This window comes from Notechis scutatus, chromosome Z, assembly GCF_049901735.1.
Source record: "Notechis scutatus isolate UNSWTSFEM ecotype Mainland chromosome Z, rNotScu1.2, whole genome shotgun sequence".
Lineage (NCBI taxonomy): Eukaryota > Metazoa > Chordata > Lepidosauria > Squamata > Elapidae > Notechis > Notechis scutatus.
In genome coordinates, this window is record NC_142025.1 from 31,427,138 (window position 1) to 31,448,074 (window position 20,937).

General features: G+C 33.9%; 1 protein-coding gene across 6 annotated transcripts in view; it reads right to left on the reverse strand.

Annotated features, from left to right (window-relative positions):
- Positions 1-1,271: 1,271 nt before the first annotated feature.
- The window catches only part of CREB5 (cAMP responsive element binding protein 5), a 262,831-nt gene continuing 243,165 nt past the window's right edge, over positions 1,272-20,937 (reverse strand). For 5 of the 6 annotated variants that reach the window (XM_026673604.2, XM_087946881.1, XM_087946882.1 and 2 more), the window contains 4 exons: positions 11,481-11,798; positions 6,619-6,846; positions 3,978-4,086; positions 1,272-1,885 (listed from right to left, as the gene is read on the reverse strand). In XM_026673604.2, the coding sequence (XP_026529389.1) occupies positions 1,725-1,885; positions 3,978-4,086; positions 6,619-6,846; positions 11,481-11,798 (816 nt within the window). In that variant the 3' untranslated portion in view covers positions 1,272-1,724. The remainder of the gene's footprint in view (positions 1,886-3,977; positions 4,087-6,618; positions 6,847-11,480; positions 11,799-20,937) is intronic. The other variant, XM_087946883.1, reaches the window with a different exon arrangement.

Below are 20,937 nucleotides of genomic sequence, written 5' to 3' on the forward strand. Positions count from 1 at the left end.
CTCATAAGAAATGCCATTTCCCAGTTACTGATTTTTAAAGCACCTTCTTTCACAAACTAATTAGATGCAGGGTATGAGAATAAGAATCTCCTTCCTCTGCTCTCCCATGCTATTACCTACTCTTAGGCTACACATGTGACAACATGGCCTGCACAATTTGTTTAGCCAAAGTTACTTAAGTGTAAGTAGATTGTTCTGTGTGGTTTCCTTTGTTACTTTCAAATACTTATTTGTAAGATCATAGTTTATTCAATGAACCAAAACCAACCGGGTTTACACAATATTTTGTGCTGAATTATTTCTTACAAGACTTAATGGCTGGGTTTACAGATAATATTAAACCAAAACCAACCAACCAACCATATGAGATATTGGGTGAACTGAATTTGGTGACAATCTTAGTCACTAAATTAGTGACTTGGTGCAGCTACAATCCCTACAAATGATAGCCATTTTTCTTGTTAACAAAAAGCATATACTTCTCAGTGCTATGGATTCTGATAGCAACAATATTACAGGGCTTCTTTCCATTAGCACCATGATACCATTAGTAGCTTTACCAGAGGTAAAACTCATTTCAACCTTTACTGTTTAGTAAAACCATTAAAAAGTGTTTCATAGAAAACAAAACCTCCACAAAGCTGTGGAGAAGAGGCTGCTGAAAAGTGTGAACTACTAAATACTTCTGAGAAAATAGCTGGTGAATCTGCAACGCTTTTCATCAACGTCAATGCGTCTTCAACATTACTTAGAAACTGTGCAAGCAGCAAAAAGCAAGAGTTTTAGTATGAAATACCATAAAGATTTTGTAGAAAGAAGACTTACAACTACCTAGTTTATAAGAGAAATAGAAAAGTGCAGAGGAAGGTCATAAAAAAGAAGAAACAGAAAACTACAGAAACTCAAAACTCATACCCAATTTAAACATTTCATGTTTGCATGAATGTTCCACTTTTACATGAGTATCCTGATGATAAAAAACCATAACTATTTGGTAAGCGAAAGGCTTATGATATTAAAAATAATCTCCAGAGAGGCACATTATTTCTGCCCACATTCAAACCCTTTTCTAAAAAAAGCTAGGCTGAGAAAAATTGGGTTTCACCTCCTCCTTTCAGAAAATTTCAGAAATATTGAATATTTTAAAACTATTTCATAATCACTTCCAATAGCTCAGGAAAAGAGAACATAAACTGAGAGTAGAACCCCTAGGCTGTAACTCCAACAGATATAGAAACATTTTCAAAGCAGAATAATGATTTGCAAAGCTGTAAGAATGATTGAGAGTTTAATGGTACTGAAAAACCATGTCCTTATTGCACTGTCAACAAGTGAATGGCTGTTTCATATTTTTAAGCTTCAGTTTTTGGCTTAATGATACTGTTATAAGATGCTTCAGTAGTGCCAACCAGCAATGATAAGAAGGAGCATGGCTATGTACAGAAATAATTTGGTTACAAAAAAAAAAAATGTAGAAGAATCTGGTACCAGAAAATTACAGAAAGCACCAAGCATCTCCCAAGCTGATAGCATAATCATTGCATAAATCCCTTTATTATTACTAAGCATAAACAATGTTTTAATAACTAAAAAAATCAAACTCATAAGTCTTTTGGGGCTGAGTCCTTCAGATCAGAAATAATGTGGAGAAGGTAATGCCTTTAACAGAAAAGAAACCCGATAGGCTATCATATTTATCATAACAGTTATTTGAAGACTCAATTTTAAAGGACTGGGTTCATGTCTTTTGGATGGCTTGCAAGCTGGCTGAGTGTGGAGCCTCCAACATCACCGACGGCAGAGGAAGTAGTAATGGTATTCTGCTGAATGACTTGTTTCTGCGAGCAGGTTGGACCAGGACTGGAAGGAGGACTATTTTCAGGACCTGCACAGAATGGAAAAGAAGATTCATTCCAGGTAGAAAGGAACAGCATTTTTTTTTTTTAGCAGAGCAAATAACTGAGGAAGCAGATTGCAATAGGAAATGTTTAGCTGCAAAAAAAAACTGAAATTAAAATTAGAAAACCACTAAAACTAAGGAATAACAGAAATAAAGGAATCTGTAGAATTGTCTTCATATTATTGATACCACATTTCTACTTTAAGCTATGTCTGCATATAGCACTTTTAAATAATGGAAAGATACCTCAGTGTAAGTAGTAAGTCAGCAGAATGCTACTTGCATTGACCGAAGTATAATCTCCTTTGGAAATATGAGTCATGTAGTCAAGACTGTTCCAGCGAAATACTGAGTACTTTGCCTCTTCTGTCCATGCTGTTGTGTCTCCTTTTCAAGCCTTTTGATAGGACTCTGAATGATGCCAAGCAGGGAAAGGAAGGGAGTGCTAGTTCCGGATCCCCTCTACACCAAATGGTTGATGGAAATCTGGAAGTAACTGGCTTTACTGGAGTTGCTGCACCATCCCTAGGAAACCCAGTTGGGCTCCGCCATGAGAAGAGCAGTCTCTGGAAGTACAAGAGGTTGTCACTCTGCAGATGCAGAGAAGATGGAGCAGCAGCAAGTTTTTTTTCCAGAACTATTTTATTTTGAATTTCAGCTGAGGGACAGGTCACTTTAATAAAGCAGCAAAACCAGGTCTGCCTCCAATTACTCCATCAACTAGATCCATAGCCTTGACTCAGCTTTCTGATGACAATGACACACACACACACACACACACACACACACAGAGTAACAGTTATATTATATAACATTCCTTTTTTTTTTTTTTTTTTTGCATTTTTATGTGTACTACTGAACTTACGGCTTTGTTTTTGCGGATAGTACAAATGTGCATATTGACTGTGCTATTTCAGATTTCAAATGCAGACTCTGATGCTAAAAAGCTCTGTCATCATATTGAAAGCAAGGTATGGCTCTTGCTCTCTTGAATATTCTATCCTTGAGGTAAGATCTGCCCTCACCTTCTTGTCCTTCGGTAAGAGCCTCAAAACCTGGCTCTGCCAACTGGCCTGGGGCACCGAATGGGATTTTCCATGTTGGAGGTGGTTAGTGGATTAGGAAGAAAATCCAAACTTCACCCCATAATATTTTGGTTGAAAACTTACTTAATTTTGGGTTATCTAATATTTAATGTTTCAATGTTTCATACCTCAGTTATGGTTTGGTATGCTTTCTTATATTTTTCCTGCAAGTACAGTGTCTGATCTTTTTTGGGGGGGGACCAACCAAGTTTTGATTTAATTGGTGACTGGTTGATTGGCTTATTACCCGAGTTTTACATATTGGGCTGAAGAAGAGCATCTGGCTCAAAATCACCCAGCCGGCTTTCATGGCTAAGGTGAGACTAGAAGTCTTAATTTCCTGGTTTCTAGCCTGGTGCGTTAGCAATTAGGCCAACCTGATAAATATGTATGTATCTAGTAGGTGTGTATGCATGCAAAAACACACATACTGCACAATAAAAGTTCTCAATACACTCCTTGCAATAGAAAAACAGACAAATAACTAGAGAAATATTTTGAACAGGCACAATATCTTATATTAACATGCTGTTTTAGAGAAAGTTGTCAATATCCATTTTGAAATTTGGAATTTATTTTACATTGTCTTATAAGCACTTATTAAAATGTAATGTCATATTTTATTATGCCAATAATAATTTATTATATATAACACTAATTATTTTTCTTATTCTTGTGATCTCTGTACTGTTAATGTTTTAGAAACTATATCTGTTCTTTTAAAAAAGTATTGCTTCTACGCTATATTTAGCAAATGGTTAAATAACTAATCAACTTTGATGGTGGCTTCCACAAACCTTAAGATACTTTTGGAAATATCAAAGTTTTGGGGATGCTTCCAATAAATTCTTTTTATAATTATGTGTCTTTTACTTTCTAGCCAGTGCTAATTCAGTGCCTTTCCTAACAATGTATTAAATACTTGTTCAGGTATCGAGGTGAGCTGTAAAAAGGAAATCTACTATTAGTATATACTATCAGGTAACACTTACTTAGGTATCCTTGTGATTCTTTCTGCATGGCTGTTATGGGACAGTCTTTATGGGTTAACAGCAACTGTTTCAGCTGCGCTACCTCATTTTTCAACATGGAAACCTCATTCTAGAAAAGAAAAGATAATTTTATTTTAGTAAGTAGGAGGACAAGGAGCTGAGAAGATTGCTTGGGGCCTGATTTTTCATACAATCCTTTTTTCCTAGTAAAAACACAGGAGGAAATCTGTGTTCTGGAATATGTTTTACTGCCTATTTGAAAGCTTTGAGGCTGACTCTCATTTTTATGACAATTTTAATTGTCAGAGTGGAAGAAGAATTGATGGCAAGAAGCTTTCTTGGTAATCTGATTTTAACAGCCTAATCATTTGCTTTGTTGCTCAGTAACAGTACAAACAGAGCTCGGACTCTGCAGACATAGGTGTGTCTGTAGGAAAATAGCCATCTATAAGATGATGGACAAAACATTGTGATGGAAGACCCATAATTTTTTGTACATGTAGCATGCATGTGTGTAGGGGTACAGCTTTGATTGTGATGCATGTATATCAACTTGCAGAATTTCACAGATACCCCTGCAGACAAACTAAATTGCACTATTGAAATGGCATAGCAGAGAAATAACTTTTCTTTATTCACAATCATCCTGCTTTGTCCTTGAAGTCAAATTCAATACGTGAAAGTAGCTGTTTAAAACTTTAAAGTTATGGATTCCTGTTCAGATTATTTTGGGGTGGTATTTCAGAGGCTGCACTTTGTCAAATGGGTGGACTTGAATGAAAAAAAAAAAAAAAGAATTTTGTTACATTAAAGATCTTCCCCTGCATTGAATAATATTGTTCTCCTGTTAAAATGACCTATTAGCGTTTGGAAAGCACGGGTTATCAGATCCAAGAAAGTCCACCCCTCTACCCCATCCCAGAGGGTATTCCATTCCCAAAGCATAAAAATGAAGACTCAAAACATAACTGCTTAAAAAAAAGAGCTACAAAGAACAAGTTGAATTTCCCAAAAATATATTTATCTATAAAGTACAAGTCAGGAAAGTCAGGAAGAATTAATCAAAGATGGAAATAAAGATGGCTGATAGATATTCCTGTCTTGAGTAATAATATCCCTAGAAATTCATAAGCCAGTTTACCTTTGTTGAAGCTTATGTCCATCCATTCATTCAGAAAAGACTATTAGGAATCAGATTTCCTGGTCTTTTGGCTGCATTTGCATAATACAATATTAAACACACACACATTGCCAAAGCTTAATTTACTTATCAGGTGATGTCATACTAAACAAAGCACTTTTGAAGAAAGAAAAAAATTGCATTGAACAATAATATGCCTTTATACCCTCCAGATATTCAGACTATCCTAATTTAGATTTCCTATTAAGCTGCCATTATTGTGTTTTAGCTGTTCTTGACGTCAATAATTGGGCAGTCATTTTTAACATATCAAAATATAAATACATTTATTGTGTCCAGTTATGCAGGAACTTCAATTTACCAGGAAGTAAGGAAAACCTACAATCAAGGTAAGGTTATACATAGTCTTGTGTTCAAAGATCAACAGCAATATCTCCAATTATTTACATTAATCCAAATGGAAGTGGTAGGATGTTTCAAGATGAGGCTTTTGATTTGGATCACTTTTATCTCCAGAAATTAATGGGCAGAGGATGGATATGATCTACTGTCGACCCATAATCCAGCTCCACAAATGCCATCAACTGTACCTATAGAGGTTTATACTAGATACCTAGTATATTTTAAAAAACCATTCCAATGAGATCTAAATTTCAATGAATTAAACCATTTAGGCCATTTTTGTAGGGCGAAGGACCATAAAGCATATTTTAGTAGCTAGTGATTCAAATACAAGTAGTCCTTGATTTCCAACAGTTTGAAGTTACAATGGCAGTGGAAAAAGTGACTTATGACCTGCTTATGACTGTTGCAGCATTCCCATGTGATCAACATTCATGTGCTTGGCAACACTCATATTTATGATGCTTGTAGTGTACCGTGATCACTTATGCAATCTTCTGACAAGCAAAATCAATGTGGAAGACAGATTCATTTAACAACTAACTTAACAATTGCAATGATTCACTTAACAACTGTGGCAACAGAGGTCAAAAAATGGGACAATATTTATTTAACAACTGCTTCAATTAGCAACAGAAATTTTGGCTCAATTGTGGTCTTAAGTCAAAGACTGCCTGTAATATGCTTTAGGCCAGGGGTGTCAAACTCGCGTCATTATATGATGTATCCTGACTTTTTCCCCCTTTGCTAAGCAGCATATGGGCTTGGCTAATGGGTAACACATCTAGCTCATGGGCTGTGAGTTTGACAGACCTGCTTTAGGCTAAAGGAGAAAGGATTATATCTCTTACTATCTTTAAATACCTATCTCAGTCCTAATGAAGGACTGTTAACTGTAAGTCTTTTTATGTGAAGAAAATAAAAAAAATATTTTAAAACTCTTGGTTAAAATTTTGCAAATTAAACATTAAATTTTATCAGATTTATTGTTTTTCTGTGAGAAGCATAATCTAGTGCAACTCAACTTTACGTTTTCTTTGTTAAGGTTTTATGGGCATAAAAACAATTATATCCTATTAAATTGATGGTAATCTGTACCTGAAGCTGCATATTTGTTTGGGTGAGTTCTTCTGCTTTCTTTTCCAGTGACATCACCCAAACTTTCCTCTTCTGTCTGCACCGTGTGGCAGCTGCTCGATTTCGTTCCAGAAATTTCCTCCGTCGTTCATCTGGATCTTCATCCACCACTCTTCTTCGACGACCACCAGTTGGCTGTGGTGGTTGTAGGCTCTGTGTGGCTTGCATTTGTTGAGCTGCTGATGATACCTAATAGGAATCATAATTGTTTTTAATTAAATAGCCAGTAAATATGTGACACTAGAAGATCAGCCCAAAGAGATAAATGGCATTCCTTACCAAATTACACACAAATTAGCAAATGGTAGAAATTCTGAGACTTCATAAAATATCCTTAAACTATTCTTTGTCTAACATTTTGCCTGAAGCAGGAGTTGGCCTTTCAGAACTGTGTTGTGGGAGAGAACTGCTCCATCTTATTAAAAATGTTTTCAGTTCATTTCAGTACAGCAAAGAGAGCATTCAGTTCAACCATGAATCATTTCAAATGTTGTGACACCTAGTATTAATCAAACAGGGAAAGAGTCCCAGGACCTTTAATTTTGTTCACAATTTAAAGTCCTGCATTTCTCCTTTGTAGCCAAGTCGGTCTTGGCCAATTCCCAAAAAACTTAAGCTTTGTTGAACCTACTTAGTATTTAGAGGAGAAATTACAAGGAAATTCTAAATACGTATATTGACTGAAAGGCTAATAAAAGGCATTTCCCCCCTAAAAAACCAGACATGTAATGATCAGGGATTAGAGTGAACTTGATTCAAATTTCAGCTTTTATTTTTTCTTTATACGGTATTGAGCATTAGTTTTGCTTAGGTAAGACTATAGCCAATATATCTGCTCTGTGTTAGGTATTTAAAACTGAAATAAATATAAAACTGACTCAGATTAAAAGATGAAAATAAAATGAAATTATTCTTCCATTTACATGTTTGGGAGAAAAGTGGGAATGAATTTATATGAAGATGATAAACATGAATTGCTTCATTCCTCTGCATGTATGCTTTCTCAATGAAAACATCATAATTTTAGTTTATCTATTTCCATGCAGAATAAAACATATGTAAGAATTAATAAAATGTGGCTTTCTACTTTAGCATAAACAGGAAGACTAAAGCAAGAGATTCAAGCAAACAATTTTATAAAAGTGTTTAAAATTGAAAGCCACCATGATGTATTTTTCACTCTAGAATTTTATTTTTAGAATTTTATTTTATTTCTGAAATAAAATAGATCTCTTCTAAGAGTGGTTACAACCCCTAATTATAAACTTTTGTATATGATGGATATACTTATGGGATATTTATCTTATCTAATGAATACAGTAGCAGATAACGTTGGTGGGTTTATAGTGTCATGTAAACTTTCATAAGCTATTTAGCTTCCAGTTGTTGACAAACAGTAAATCCTAAAAAAACACCATGCAGAGCACATCTAGACTATGAATATCAGCAAAACAAATATCTTATAAACTATGTTAAGAAGCCAAGACCAAACTATGTGACTGTCAGTTTCTTTTAATTAAACCCAATTTGGTGAGCTTAAGACATGAAAGAGCCAACACAACAGCCTCCAAACAACACACAGACACATACACACTACTCCATTGCTACTATTTTACTTCAACTCCTCATGAGTACTCCAACTATTACTCCTTGTCAGGACTGCTGGAGAATAATTATCTCTTTAATTGTTTAAGATTAGTCAGGTTGCTTTACTTACACTTACACTTATACACACTCCTCCTCTTCTCCTCCTATTCCTTTTTTCCATCTTTTTTTCTTCTGGCTCTCCCATGTAGCACCACCACTACTCAGCTGTTTCAGCACAATTTTATAGCCAAGGTTATTGTGCTGATTGGGAGAACGCTTAAAACAGCAGGACAGCCACACAGATGCTGGCCATTCTCTGGGTAACCTGTTCTTTCACAGTGTTAAAAGTATTTTTCAAGAACACTTCATTCCTCACATAAACTCAGGTGTATAATCATGCTCAAAGGAATGCATGACTTGTTCCCCATGTTTATAAGCCATATTGACATGGAAAGCTGATGCTGAGTAATGCCAGATGCCTTCTATAATAAAATACTGCTGATATTTACTTACCTGAAAAATACAGGACTTAAAGATCTGTTTTAAACTATGAAGGAACATTTTTGGAGTCACCAAATATTTGCTAAATAAATAAATAAACGTGTATATTTCAACACCTTTCTACACGTATAACTTTAAACTACAAGTGCTGTTTCTAATATCACTTTCAAATTAATTTGCCCCTGTAGATACAAAACAATCTTTTCTGCTTTAACAACTTTGCTCCAAGTTAACAGTGAGCAGAAAGTAATTAAAATATTTTGAGATTACTGGAAATATGTTAATTTGAAAGATACAGTTAAAACAAACAAAAAGTGTGCATGAGAGAGATTGATGTAGTATTTTCAAGTTAAGTAGATCAAATCTAATCGGGCATATTTCCAATATTTGGTCAGAAGTAACTAAATATATTCTAAGCTTGGTGCTTCTCATTGTTGTTGTAGGAGAAAAGCTATGTCAGTCTATAGTAGCAAAAAAATCAGTAGCACTTTTTCCAAGCAACCAATTTTATTGTTAATTACAGTTCATTTCTATGTGATTTCTTTTAATTCTAACTTTGAAGCTGAAATAAATTAAGTAAGGTAGACCTGTTACTTAAAAAAAAAACCCAACTAGGGAAGCCATAGAATGAATTCTATTAAGTTCTATTATATTTATCAGATGCTGTATATTTTTGTATTTGATCTTACAAAATCATGAATAAATGAGACTAAATTATAATAAACATTTTTATAAACAAAATGTAATGTTAAAAAATTCCTTTGACTTAATTATAAATGTTTTTAATATGTGAATTATGTCATTTGATACAGCAGAAGAAGAAAAGAGATATAGTAAAAGTTGGCTGGATTTTTGCCTTGATCCCTGAATTGGTATGTCCTTTCTACTTTTTACAACTTTAAATTTCTAGCCATTCATTTCTACAACCTAATTTATTAGGTTCCTGTTGGCTGTTGAAAAGTTTGAAATTTAATACAGGGATGTAGCATAACAATCAAAATTATGGCAAAAAGGAAATGTGACTCCTAGCAACACAGTTTGGTTTTGACATGAACCACGAAAATCAAGAATCTGGTTCAATAGAAAGAGTTGGTTAATAATTAGTAAACTGTACCATAAGATTAATGTGTCTGCTGAAGCAGTCTGACCTTAAAGGGGCCAGTACTGGGGGGAATTATAGATGGGTTTGGAAAGTAATAACTTTATGTTTATTACTCACTCAAACCATCTTTTATCCCAGGCAATGCCCTCTTCAAAAGTGTCATTACTTTTGCATTCCCGTGAGGAATTAAAACTGTTCTGTTGTCTAGCTGACCTGTAGATCTTAAAATCGTCATTTATCCTCTAAGCAGCAGACACAACGTTGGGGGAGGGGGGGGATAACTCAATGTTGTGAAAGCAGGCTACTTCTTTTCTTGCTTCATCTGCTAGAGTGTGAATGTTATATCACAAAGGTGTTTTTATCTAAGAAGTAACAATTGTTTCAGTGTGAACAGCTGGGAGGGGGACTGGGGGCATCCCTGCTTCTGCGAAAAACTGCTATTGCAAATATGTATAGGTTAATTTAAATTCTAGGAAAATCATTTAAATTCAATTGCATACACACTCAACTGTTTCAAAAAACCACGCTGTAGAGCAGGAATGGGGAATGATGAATGGTCCTTTATGACTTGTAGACTTTTAACTCCCAGAATTCCTGAGCAGACATGCAGACACTGGAATTCTGGGAGTTGAAGTCCACAAGTCATAAAGGGGCTATCGTTCCCCATCTCTGTGGTATAGTGAAGAGAGAATCAAAGAAAAATCCTGGTCTTAACTTCAGACCTAAATATTATTTACTATAGACCTCATACATGTGGTGGATAATCAGCTAATTATTATACCACACTGAATCTATATCTGAGGTGCCTATTATATATATCAATGTTTTGTTTCTTTTTTCTTGTAGCAAAGGAGTAAGAAAGAGACAATCATAGTGTGGATAATGTGGAGAGGGAAGTCATATATATTTTTACAAGCTCTGTAGTTTTACAACTATAACCCCTCCAATTTCATATGGTTAACATGCTCTTTGGCATGCAGATTGGTATGATATATAAAAAACAAATTGCATACATGGCCAAGTTCAGCACTCATCATGCCATGCACTGAAAGAAATGTTGGAGCAATGAACACTTGAGCAGAAAACTGCTGATGGTGATTATCCATAGCAAGAATACAAGTATGCAGCATGAAACATTTATTTAATCTACAATAAGCATGCACTTTACACTATGGGAAAGGAACTCAAGGTTCTCTGACAAAAAACGGTACAAAAGGAGCATTCTTATATAGAAAAATGTATCAAATAAAAGAGCTCCCACCTTCTTCAGTTTTAGGCTGCAATCCTATGGTCCTGAGAAAGACATACACCTCTGAGGTGAGAGGAAAAGAGAAAGAGAGGAGAAATTTTCCCGTGGAAGGGGCATCTGACATTGGAAACCATCTCCAGACTTATTATGGAAGTTCTAAGACTTTGGTCTTTTGTCTTGCAATATTAGGTAATATTGCTTAATCTCAATCCTCTGGTAAACTACTCAAGACCTATAATATATGCCTTCCTTGATTTGACAACATCAAAATTACAAAAAAAAGATGCAGGAGAATTAAAATGTGCAAAAAAAAAAAAAAAAAAGCCACAACAAACTCTTGCTTTTAATATCCATCTTCACATAAGAGAGGTTAGAAGGCTCTACCTGTGCTTGCCCGCCTGTATGCAGTGGCGGATGTGGCGAAGTCTGATGATGTGCTGGGTGAGCCTGAAGATGTGAATGAGAATGATGGTGTGGGTGCTGGTGATGAGGATGAGGATGAGAATGATGTGCTGGGTGTTGATGCTGATGGGGGTATGGGTGATGGGGTGGAAGGGTCTGGTGTTGATGTGGATGTGAGTGCATATGATGGTGGGCTGGTTGGTCTTGTCGAGAGCTCATCATTTCCATCATATGACCCATGGTGTTCATATTTCCATTGGAGATGCCCGCAGGAATATGAGTCAAAGCTGCTTTCAACCTCTACAAAAAAAGAAAAAGAAAAAAGAAAGAAAACAGTATTAAAATGGAGCATGCAGGTGATTGTCTGAATATGTTACAGAAAATTGTGTGTAGGACAATGCATTTTTGCTCCATTGTATTGTGTGTATTTCTATTCTTGACACCTCTGGGTTTAAACATGCTTAACTATGGCAGGAGGATGCCCACCTTCCTTAGGAAACAGTGCCCCCACAAATACCTGACTTAGAAATCAACTTAACAGGTTTAAATAGTTTACTATTAAGGGGAGATATGCTTTATGAGCTCAAAAAATTTCTAGTTGCAATGTTCATTAGCTTGATAAAGAAATAAAACATTAATCCATGATAATACAGTAATTTTTCTGTTCTTTTTCGATACTTGGACAAGAGTAAAAAAAAATCCACAAGTTTCTGTTTTTCTATTTTCTAAATTACCTATAAATCTAAAAACAAAAAGTTAAAAAATAAAAAAGCAAAGTAAAGCATGTAGTGCAAAAAAAAATACTGCAGGTTTTACACACCGAAGAGGCTCATGTATTTAAAGTGCAGTACAGAACATTCAGCTAAAACCAAATTCATAAAAATATAACTCAATATAATATAGAATTTCAAAAGGGGATTATACACAGGCATATCATATTACTTAAAATCTGATTTGCTGCCTAATGGGAATTCACTATACCTGGTTCTTAAAAACAAGAAGGAAGAAATGTATTCATATCATTCATGAATTCTTGCACAAGGACTAGCAGAATGCTGTGTGTAATGAGTGACCACAATGTATACAGAGTTATTTTATGATGTGGCATAAATGACATGTAAGGCATTCCCAAGTTGCAACCTTTGACTTCTATAATTCAGTGAAAACATCTTGCACAAAAAGTTGTACAAATAGAATAACCTTTTTGTATTTGAAATAATTTTTTTCTTCCCTACTCTCCATTTAGTTTGCCAGTAAATAGAAATGTTCATTTAAAAGAACAAAATAGTTTATCAGTATTTAGAAGAATATCATTGAACCCAAATCATAATGCTTTATTAATAATGTTATCTTTATTTTGAAATAACTCCTTTAAAATATAAAGCAAATGTAATTAAAATTACTTGTTTTAAAATACCTTTAATCATTAATTACAGACTATTAAACAGTTATATTCTGTTTCCAGTTTATATTGTTAAATTTCTTTACTGGTTTTTAAAAATAACTGAAGTTCAGAATACTGCTTAGCTATAAAGCATATTGCAAATAACATACCAAAACACTTTGTTCAAAAAAAAATTTTATGCAAATCCTGAAATAAAAAAGATCAGTGCAAATATCCATTTTTTTTTGTTAATGTCAAATATTTGTAAACATATTTTATTTTTTCTATTTATGGAGGATGGAAAAATTCTTATATTGGACATATGTATAATATATAAACAAATTTAAAGAATTTGAAAAACTTCTGTACATAATTTTTTTAACTTTTCAGTATATTATAGCACTATGGATTTTTTTTGATGTTGAAATTTCTATTTTCTTTTTGATGAGAAACTGGAAATGTGAGAAGCAAAGAACCTTAAATTTTTGAAATATTTATGAAGAGACTGAACAAAGAAAAAAAACACTTTCTAAATTCAGAATCTAAGAGACCAAAATTAGTCTCATTAACAATAACTTTTATTGACTTAAAGGAAAGAAGTTATCATTGGTAACTTGTTAAGAAACAAAACAAGGGATGCAAAATCCACTCTTTTTAAAGATATCATCATCATATAGACTGAAATATATGTTAACATACTTTACAATTGGTCTGATTTTGTTTAATTAATTATGAAAGCATCAATTCCAATAATAACGATGTAAATGTTAAAAGAAAACTGCATACTAAAATAAAATGAATTGCATTATGCATGTGTATTGTATATGTAGTATTTAAACTTAGGTTTATGACAGAACACATATGAAATGTCATAGAATAAGGATGAACTCATTTGAAAATATCATTTGAAACTTTTTTCTTCCATTAAAGACTGTTAAACAGAAAAAAATAATGACACAAAAGAGAGCGTACAAAATAAAAAGTAGATGGGGGGGAAAGATTGACATAAAGTTTTAGTAGTCAGTTCCTTAATATATAATACTTGGCATAATAGAGAATCCAGTGCAAGCAAGATATATCAATATGTCATATTAAATTGTCTGAAATGAATTCCTTTGGACTAATCCAAAACTGATCTGGACCATAAATTAAGGTAGCCGGAAAACTGGATTGAATCATTTAAACAGTCCTCTTACCTTGCCCATGAACTCAATTTGCATCAAGACAACACATGCACATTGTGGAATCTGGTCAAAATAAATATGTACAGAAACACCCAATGACTTTATGACATTCATCTGGCTTTGCAAATTAGTCCATCCATCCATCTTCTTTAATTATATTTGTCCCTGATTTATTATAAAAGGGTCCAGAAACATCACAACCCACTAAGTGAAAGAAAACAATTATGAAGAAATTCTAAATCATTCTTACCTCCTGCACAAAAACACAAGTAAATCAAATTTTTCTCACTGTTCTTTCTGTGGTACGCACAAATGAAAACTATCTTCAACTATCCTAACTGTTAAATATGAACACATACTCTTGCCTAACTGCAAACAATAGTAATACCTGACAAAATACATCCCAAAATAGGAAAGATAGAGGAAAATGTACCATCTTTTTCAAACAAGGCATTCTTTTTCAAAGTAGAATCTGCTGATTGAAGTAGGTTGGGCAACTACCATTATTTTGGTAAAAGGACAAGCAATATATTATTAAATGTGTTCATGCAATCCAAATACAAAACTCCCACAAACTTCTATTTGCCAAATTTTTTTATAAAGGGTGACTATTAGTCGGTAAATGTGCCCACACAATGTTTATCCAAACGATTCTTCTTTGATGGTATATTGCACCATTTGCCGTTATAAATGACACGTTACACAAGCAGTCTCTTTCTCCCTTTCCTTCTTACCCAATTTCCCTAAAGTTTGTGGGATGAGAAGGATGTTAATATACAAAGCAACATCTTACCTTATTACATAAACAACTAATTCCCTGACACAATTTTCATTCTCCAAATAATACATTATTCTGTTTTGTTCCCATAGACCCTTTCAACCATGTTTATTTATTTGAGAAGGCAAACCAGGAAGGCAATTGAAAAGCTCGATGTCCAGCTGGATCATTTCAATGAGAGGAATTTTTATTTTGTCTCTGTATTTAAAAGCTTCTTGTTCACTTTTCCCAATGGAAGGTGGACTCGATGCCCTGGTAAATCCTGGTAATAAACCATCAATCTACCTCAACTTCCATAGAAGTAGATCCAATCTCTCTTTAGCTTTGTAATAGGTCTGTTTTATTCTGACATGAGGTTTATATTGTTCCAACAAAAATTTACCACCCATACCCTATGATTTGCTCTTCACTAAAGTTACTGAATTTCCCCCCTTTTTAAAGAAAAGGCCTTTAAAAACCATCCCTCCAAATCATGAAATCTCTGTCACCTTTCAGTGAGTATATCTGATGCAAATCCATACAGAAGAAGCTTTTTATAAAGACATTATTCTACTTCGATTAATTAAAAAAAACACAAAAAACCTGCTAAATCTCTTCAGCAATAGAATTGAAGATCCTTAATAAAATATTTAGACTTTTAATCACTATGATAAGTAAAGAATTAATATAGAAAATGAGTAATGGCTTAAAGAACAAGATGAGTGTTGTTTTTAATAAAAGTTTTATTTAAGTTTTCACAAAACATACAAATACAAATAAAATATCTTTTTTTGAGAACAGCATGGCCCCGGGTTATCACTTCTCCATACAAACATAAACTCAATACATATTTATCTTATACATTCTAATCCATATCTTATAACTATTTTCACAATTTTTTCAATAGCTTTTCCCTTTCTTGGCTTCCTATAGCCTTATTTTAAATTATCTCATTCCTTTCTTAATTCAATTACATATTTTTTTCTAATTTTTAAAATCTTTCTAATCAATGTTTTTATACTTTCGTCTGTCCTGTTTACAATTTCATATTATCTTTTCTCATAAAACAAATTTCCCCCTGTAATTACTAGACTGGAGTGTAACATCTTTGTATCTTTTTTCAAATCTTATTTAAAAATTTAAGTTACATCTTTACAGTTATAACATTCATTTTCTAACCTCTATCATACCTATTTTCAATCAAATTCTGCTTGGTACATTCCCTTAAAATACACACTAAATTCTTAAAAGAAAACAGTATATATGTATATGTATCTGTGTATATATGTATAACAATAGTAAATGGAATATTCTATTCAAATACAGCTCTGCCATTAATATTAATAACAATTACATTTCTATTTCTTTTAACAAACATTACCTAGTAATATCAGTTGTCTTTCACTTTAATCATCTATATTTCATATTTTACTTATTATTGTCTTTAAATAAAAAACTAAACAATAGTTATTAACAATAGTCAATAAAGTTATTATTCTTATTCAAGTTCATCTTGTCAACTGATAAAAATCTTCCATGTTTCTTTTCAGTTTTTTTAAACGTTCTTTTTAAATCATTGAGAGCCTTATTCTCTTTACAAACAAATATTCCACTACATATCAATAGAAATTTTTTCTATCACTTTATTCATCTAACATATTTTCTAACCCTTTTCTATTTCTAATATAACAATGCTATCCCATGCACCCTTGCAGAATCCTCTCGAGTTAAATTTTAACCAGTCTCTGTGTCTTTTAAATAGGTTTATACCTTTAATTCTTGTACGTTTTTCCTGTACCTTTATATCTTGTTTCTGTCCTTTATAGCTTCTTTTCCTTTGCCTCTTCCCTCTCTTCTTCTCCCTCCCCTTTTTAATTCCCTTTTCTATCTGATTCTCCCTTCTGTGATCCTCCCTTCTGCTTCTTCCTAATATTATGATTACTTTTCAAATTACTCTTTTTTTTGGTTCTTGCTTCAGTCCTTAAGTTTTTTACTCCCTTTCCCCACTTTCCCTTTTTTACCCCGCTTAAAATTGCTTGGTCATTAAAGATGGCTTCTTCGTTGTCCCGCCCTTCTTGTTCTGCCAGCGTTTCTTGTTGTTTTTCATAGTTCAAGATCTCCATTTCTAAAATTGAAATACGAAGCCAAAAGATCCTCTTCTGTCTTGTGCTTCTTCTTTTTGTTCTTTAAGTCTCATTTTTAACTCTTCAAGGAGTGATGCCATTTTAAAAAGTGTAAACAACCCCCAGTTGATTTCATTTTATTTCATTAGGATCCTCCATCCAAAGTTCCAGGAATCATCCAATAATCCAAAACTGTTTCTTGCTTCTTTTCTCACTTTCTCTTTCCAGGGGGCTTTGTTCTCTTGTAAGAAAGTTTCAGCTACAATGTATCTTTTGCAAGCCTTGTTAGAATTCCACTATCAATTTTTTTTATAAGTTCCAGGTGGTCTCCTCCACTTTCCAGATTCCACCCTCTTTTTTCCTTTTTCCCTCTGCTGCTTTCTTTCTTTCTTTTTTAAAGAAAGTTTTTAAATTATCCAAAATTCTTTATCCCTTTGACACTTTATTTTCAGCTAGAAATAGCCTATTAGTGTCAAAGTGGATTAGTATCAATTTCTTATTCGAATCTCTTCTTCTTAATGTTCCAAGTCAGTTAAAACTGTCAATGTTAGAGGAAAAAAAGCCAATTCCGTTTCCTTTCCCTTTCTCTTTCGCAGCTTCAAATCTTTTTTAGGAATAGTATTGGTCTTTAAAATTCAGGTTCCAGGTACCTTAAATAGATGTTCTCCATTCAACCCGGTCAGTCAAACTTTCTCCTTTAAACTTCCTCCTGCACAATCTTGTCTGGTTGGGTTCTTCTTTGAGGTGGCCATTGCTGAGCACCGTTGCAACCGCCTTTGGGAAAGGGAGTAATGGCCAGCCGAGGAGGAGAGATGCGGCTCTCCTCAACCCCACTGATGGCTCCCCCTTCTTCACCACCTCTACAGAGTGGCCTCAGCCCCGAATCCAGGTGGCTCGGGGCATTCCAGCGGTGAGCATGGATCAAAACTGTGGACGATCATGATTTCAGTCCATCGCCAAAGAAACCCAAACTGGAAGTCAAGATGAGTGTTTGAAATATGCACACAATAGGATCTATGCTTTGCTTTAGAAACTGCAAATCTGCTGATCTTTTTAATTAGTCTGGACTTCAGTCTCTGAGTTTCTCAATCTATAGGCTCATTCTCACTCTCATCTATCCATGAATTGGAGATATATTGCTGATCATCATTAAAAGAAATGTCCATTTCTTCACTTTCCATTGCTACACAGGTGGCCTGAAGTCATATTGAGTTGTTCTGCTATCAAAGTGAAATTTTCCTCTCTTTGATTCACATCTTGACAAAATAAGCATCTATAACACCTGGAAGATAAGGTTAGCAGTGATATGATCAAGGGCAAGGATTTGCCCAATGCATGCTATTTAATTATAATTTAATTATTCTTTCCCATCTGTTTTCTGTGTGGGTATGTCTGAAACCCTATCACAAGAGTTATAAAGCCGTTTAGCACTAAACAGTGATACAACTGGAGAAAGAAGATCCTGTAGCATTACGCTAGAAAAACCACATCGCATACCCCATTCATTTCAAAAAGCATCTTGTATGCTTAAGTTGTGGGAGCCTTGGATCTCCTTGCTCCTTACTGGTGGAACAGACAACCTCTTTTTTCCACAGTCTGTTTGCATCCTACCAAAGTCTAGATGCTTAATAATCTTAATAATCAGCATGGCCAGAAAAAAAAGTTCTTCTCATACTTCTCCTTGGAAGATTTCCAAAGTATAAAAGAGAACTTGTAGGAGGGGCAGGAACTACCTGGAGGAAGGCGTGTCAAACAATCTCCTCAATCCAAAGGAGAATTTGGTAGAAGCAGGTCAAGGATTAATTGTTTATTAGTTATAATTAATCATGGGGATTGATGCTGGTGTTCCAGTGGGTAATACAGAGAGTGTTATTGGTTTGTTAATTTGATTGATCCACTTATTACAGAGAAAGGTTTAAAAAAATTCCACAGCAGGTGTGTCAAGAAAATGAGCATTAAGGCACTTTTTGTCCCAGCAACAATGATCTGTTACTTTCACCAAATATCATGGATATTTAAGAGGAAAATCTTCATAGTATTACTCTACACAGGTGAATACACAAAACAGGAAACATTTTTAGGCTTTAGTTAACAGTTCTAGCAATATTTTCTTTTGTTTCCTTCTTTTAAATCCAGGGGGGGGGGGACTTAAAATGTAATCCTACAGAAGAATACAAAGGAAATAAAGAATTAAATAAAATGTTTAGAAGGATTTCATTTTGTCTTGTCTTTTGCAATATTTAATTTTAGAAACAAAATCTCATTATTTTAAATCAGTTTCACTGTCAATCCAGCCTAGAACAGTCCAACATTGGAAAAGGTAATTCCTCTCCAAAGAACCTAGGATAATGGGAAAGAAGATGGGAGACGGGTTGGGATGGTGGTGGCAAAGATTTATTTGATGCATCAGCTAAAACAATCACTGCTCAGGAAGAATGATCTTGCAGAAGAGCAATCTCCAAATGTGGCAACTTCAAGGCTTGTGAAGTGGTTGGGAATTCTGGAAGTTGAAGTCCACAAGTCTTAAAATTGTCAAGGTTGGAGATCTCTGTCCTACAGTGTCTAGATAGACAAAGAAAAAAAAATTAGAAGAATATGTATCTATTGGTAAAATGATTTCTGGGTTGTATAATTGGAAACAACAAATTTGTGATGAAATTTCGCTAGCTATAACTATTCACTGTCTCCCATGGCATTATTCAAAAACTGTGTTTATTTAAGTAAAACAATAATAGAAAATGGAGAAACACTATTAAATATAAAAGCAGTTCCTTTGATGCAAATGCTCACATAACCTTGTTTTATGAGACAAAGAAACTGCCTAGAAATAAATCAAATTTAATAACTGCATGACTATTTAAATGGTATACTAACTGAATTAATAATTAATTCAATATGGGTATACTAAGTATATTAACAGAATAACAGAGTTGGAAGGGACTTGGATGACTTAGTTCTAGTCCACCCCCCTGCTGAAGCAGGAGATCCTATATAATTTCAAGCAAATGGTCGTCCAATCTCTTCTTAAAAACCTCTAGCAGCAAGATGTTCCACTGATTAATTGATCTAACTGCCAAGAAATTTCTCAAATTTCTCCTTGTTTCTAGATTGGTTCTCTCCTTGATTAGTTTCTATCCATTGCTTTTTGTTCTGCCTTCAGAATTTACAGCAAATATGTTTTAATTGAAGAGAAAGATTTTTAGCAAGTTTTATATCAAACGTTACTATTAATTGAAACAGATATTATGGATGCATGATGCTTTTTTGTGCATTTACTGCCTTTGGAATTTCCAAGCCCAATTAAAATATTAGTTTTAACCTAAAGAACCCAATACAGCTTCAGACCTTGGCACCTAAATCAACCCACATAGTCTGCTGTCTTTTAGATGTTATGAAATTAAACTCTTAAAATTCTCACCAATTTGGCCAAAAGTAATTCATAAAGTTTCTGACCTGTCACATCTGCAAACTATTAGCTTGGAAAATACTGGACTAAAGGAACATCTCTTCCACTTGTCTGATTCTGTTTTCTTCAAACACCTGTAAACCATCTATGAGAGAACTCTCTGTTGGTGACCTCCAATATAGGTATAAGAAAATTAATGAAATCATCAGATTGAAAAAAAGATCCTGAAAATATGATCAAATTATTGGTTCCTTTCTTGCTATTGTAAAGCTTCAGCATTTTCTGTCACACAGGTCCATGGTATGCTAAGGTAGATTTTTATAAAAACAAATGTCTTATGTATGTCTCATGTTATTCTAATATAACTTCTAACTAGAGTTAAATAAATAAATATCAACATTTGTTATGATCTGGTATAAGAACATTAATCTCTCCCTGAAGCTACATACATTACTCTCTTCATTTTAGAATCCCGATATTATCCGTACACATCTGTTTTATATGAAAATCTGCTTTGAAACAAATCTCTGAAACACTTTTATATGAGTGTAATTATAAAGCTTCCATAGCAAGAACAATTTAGAA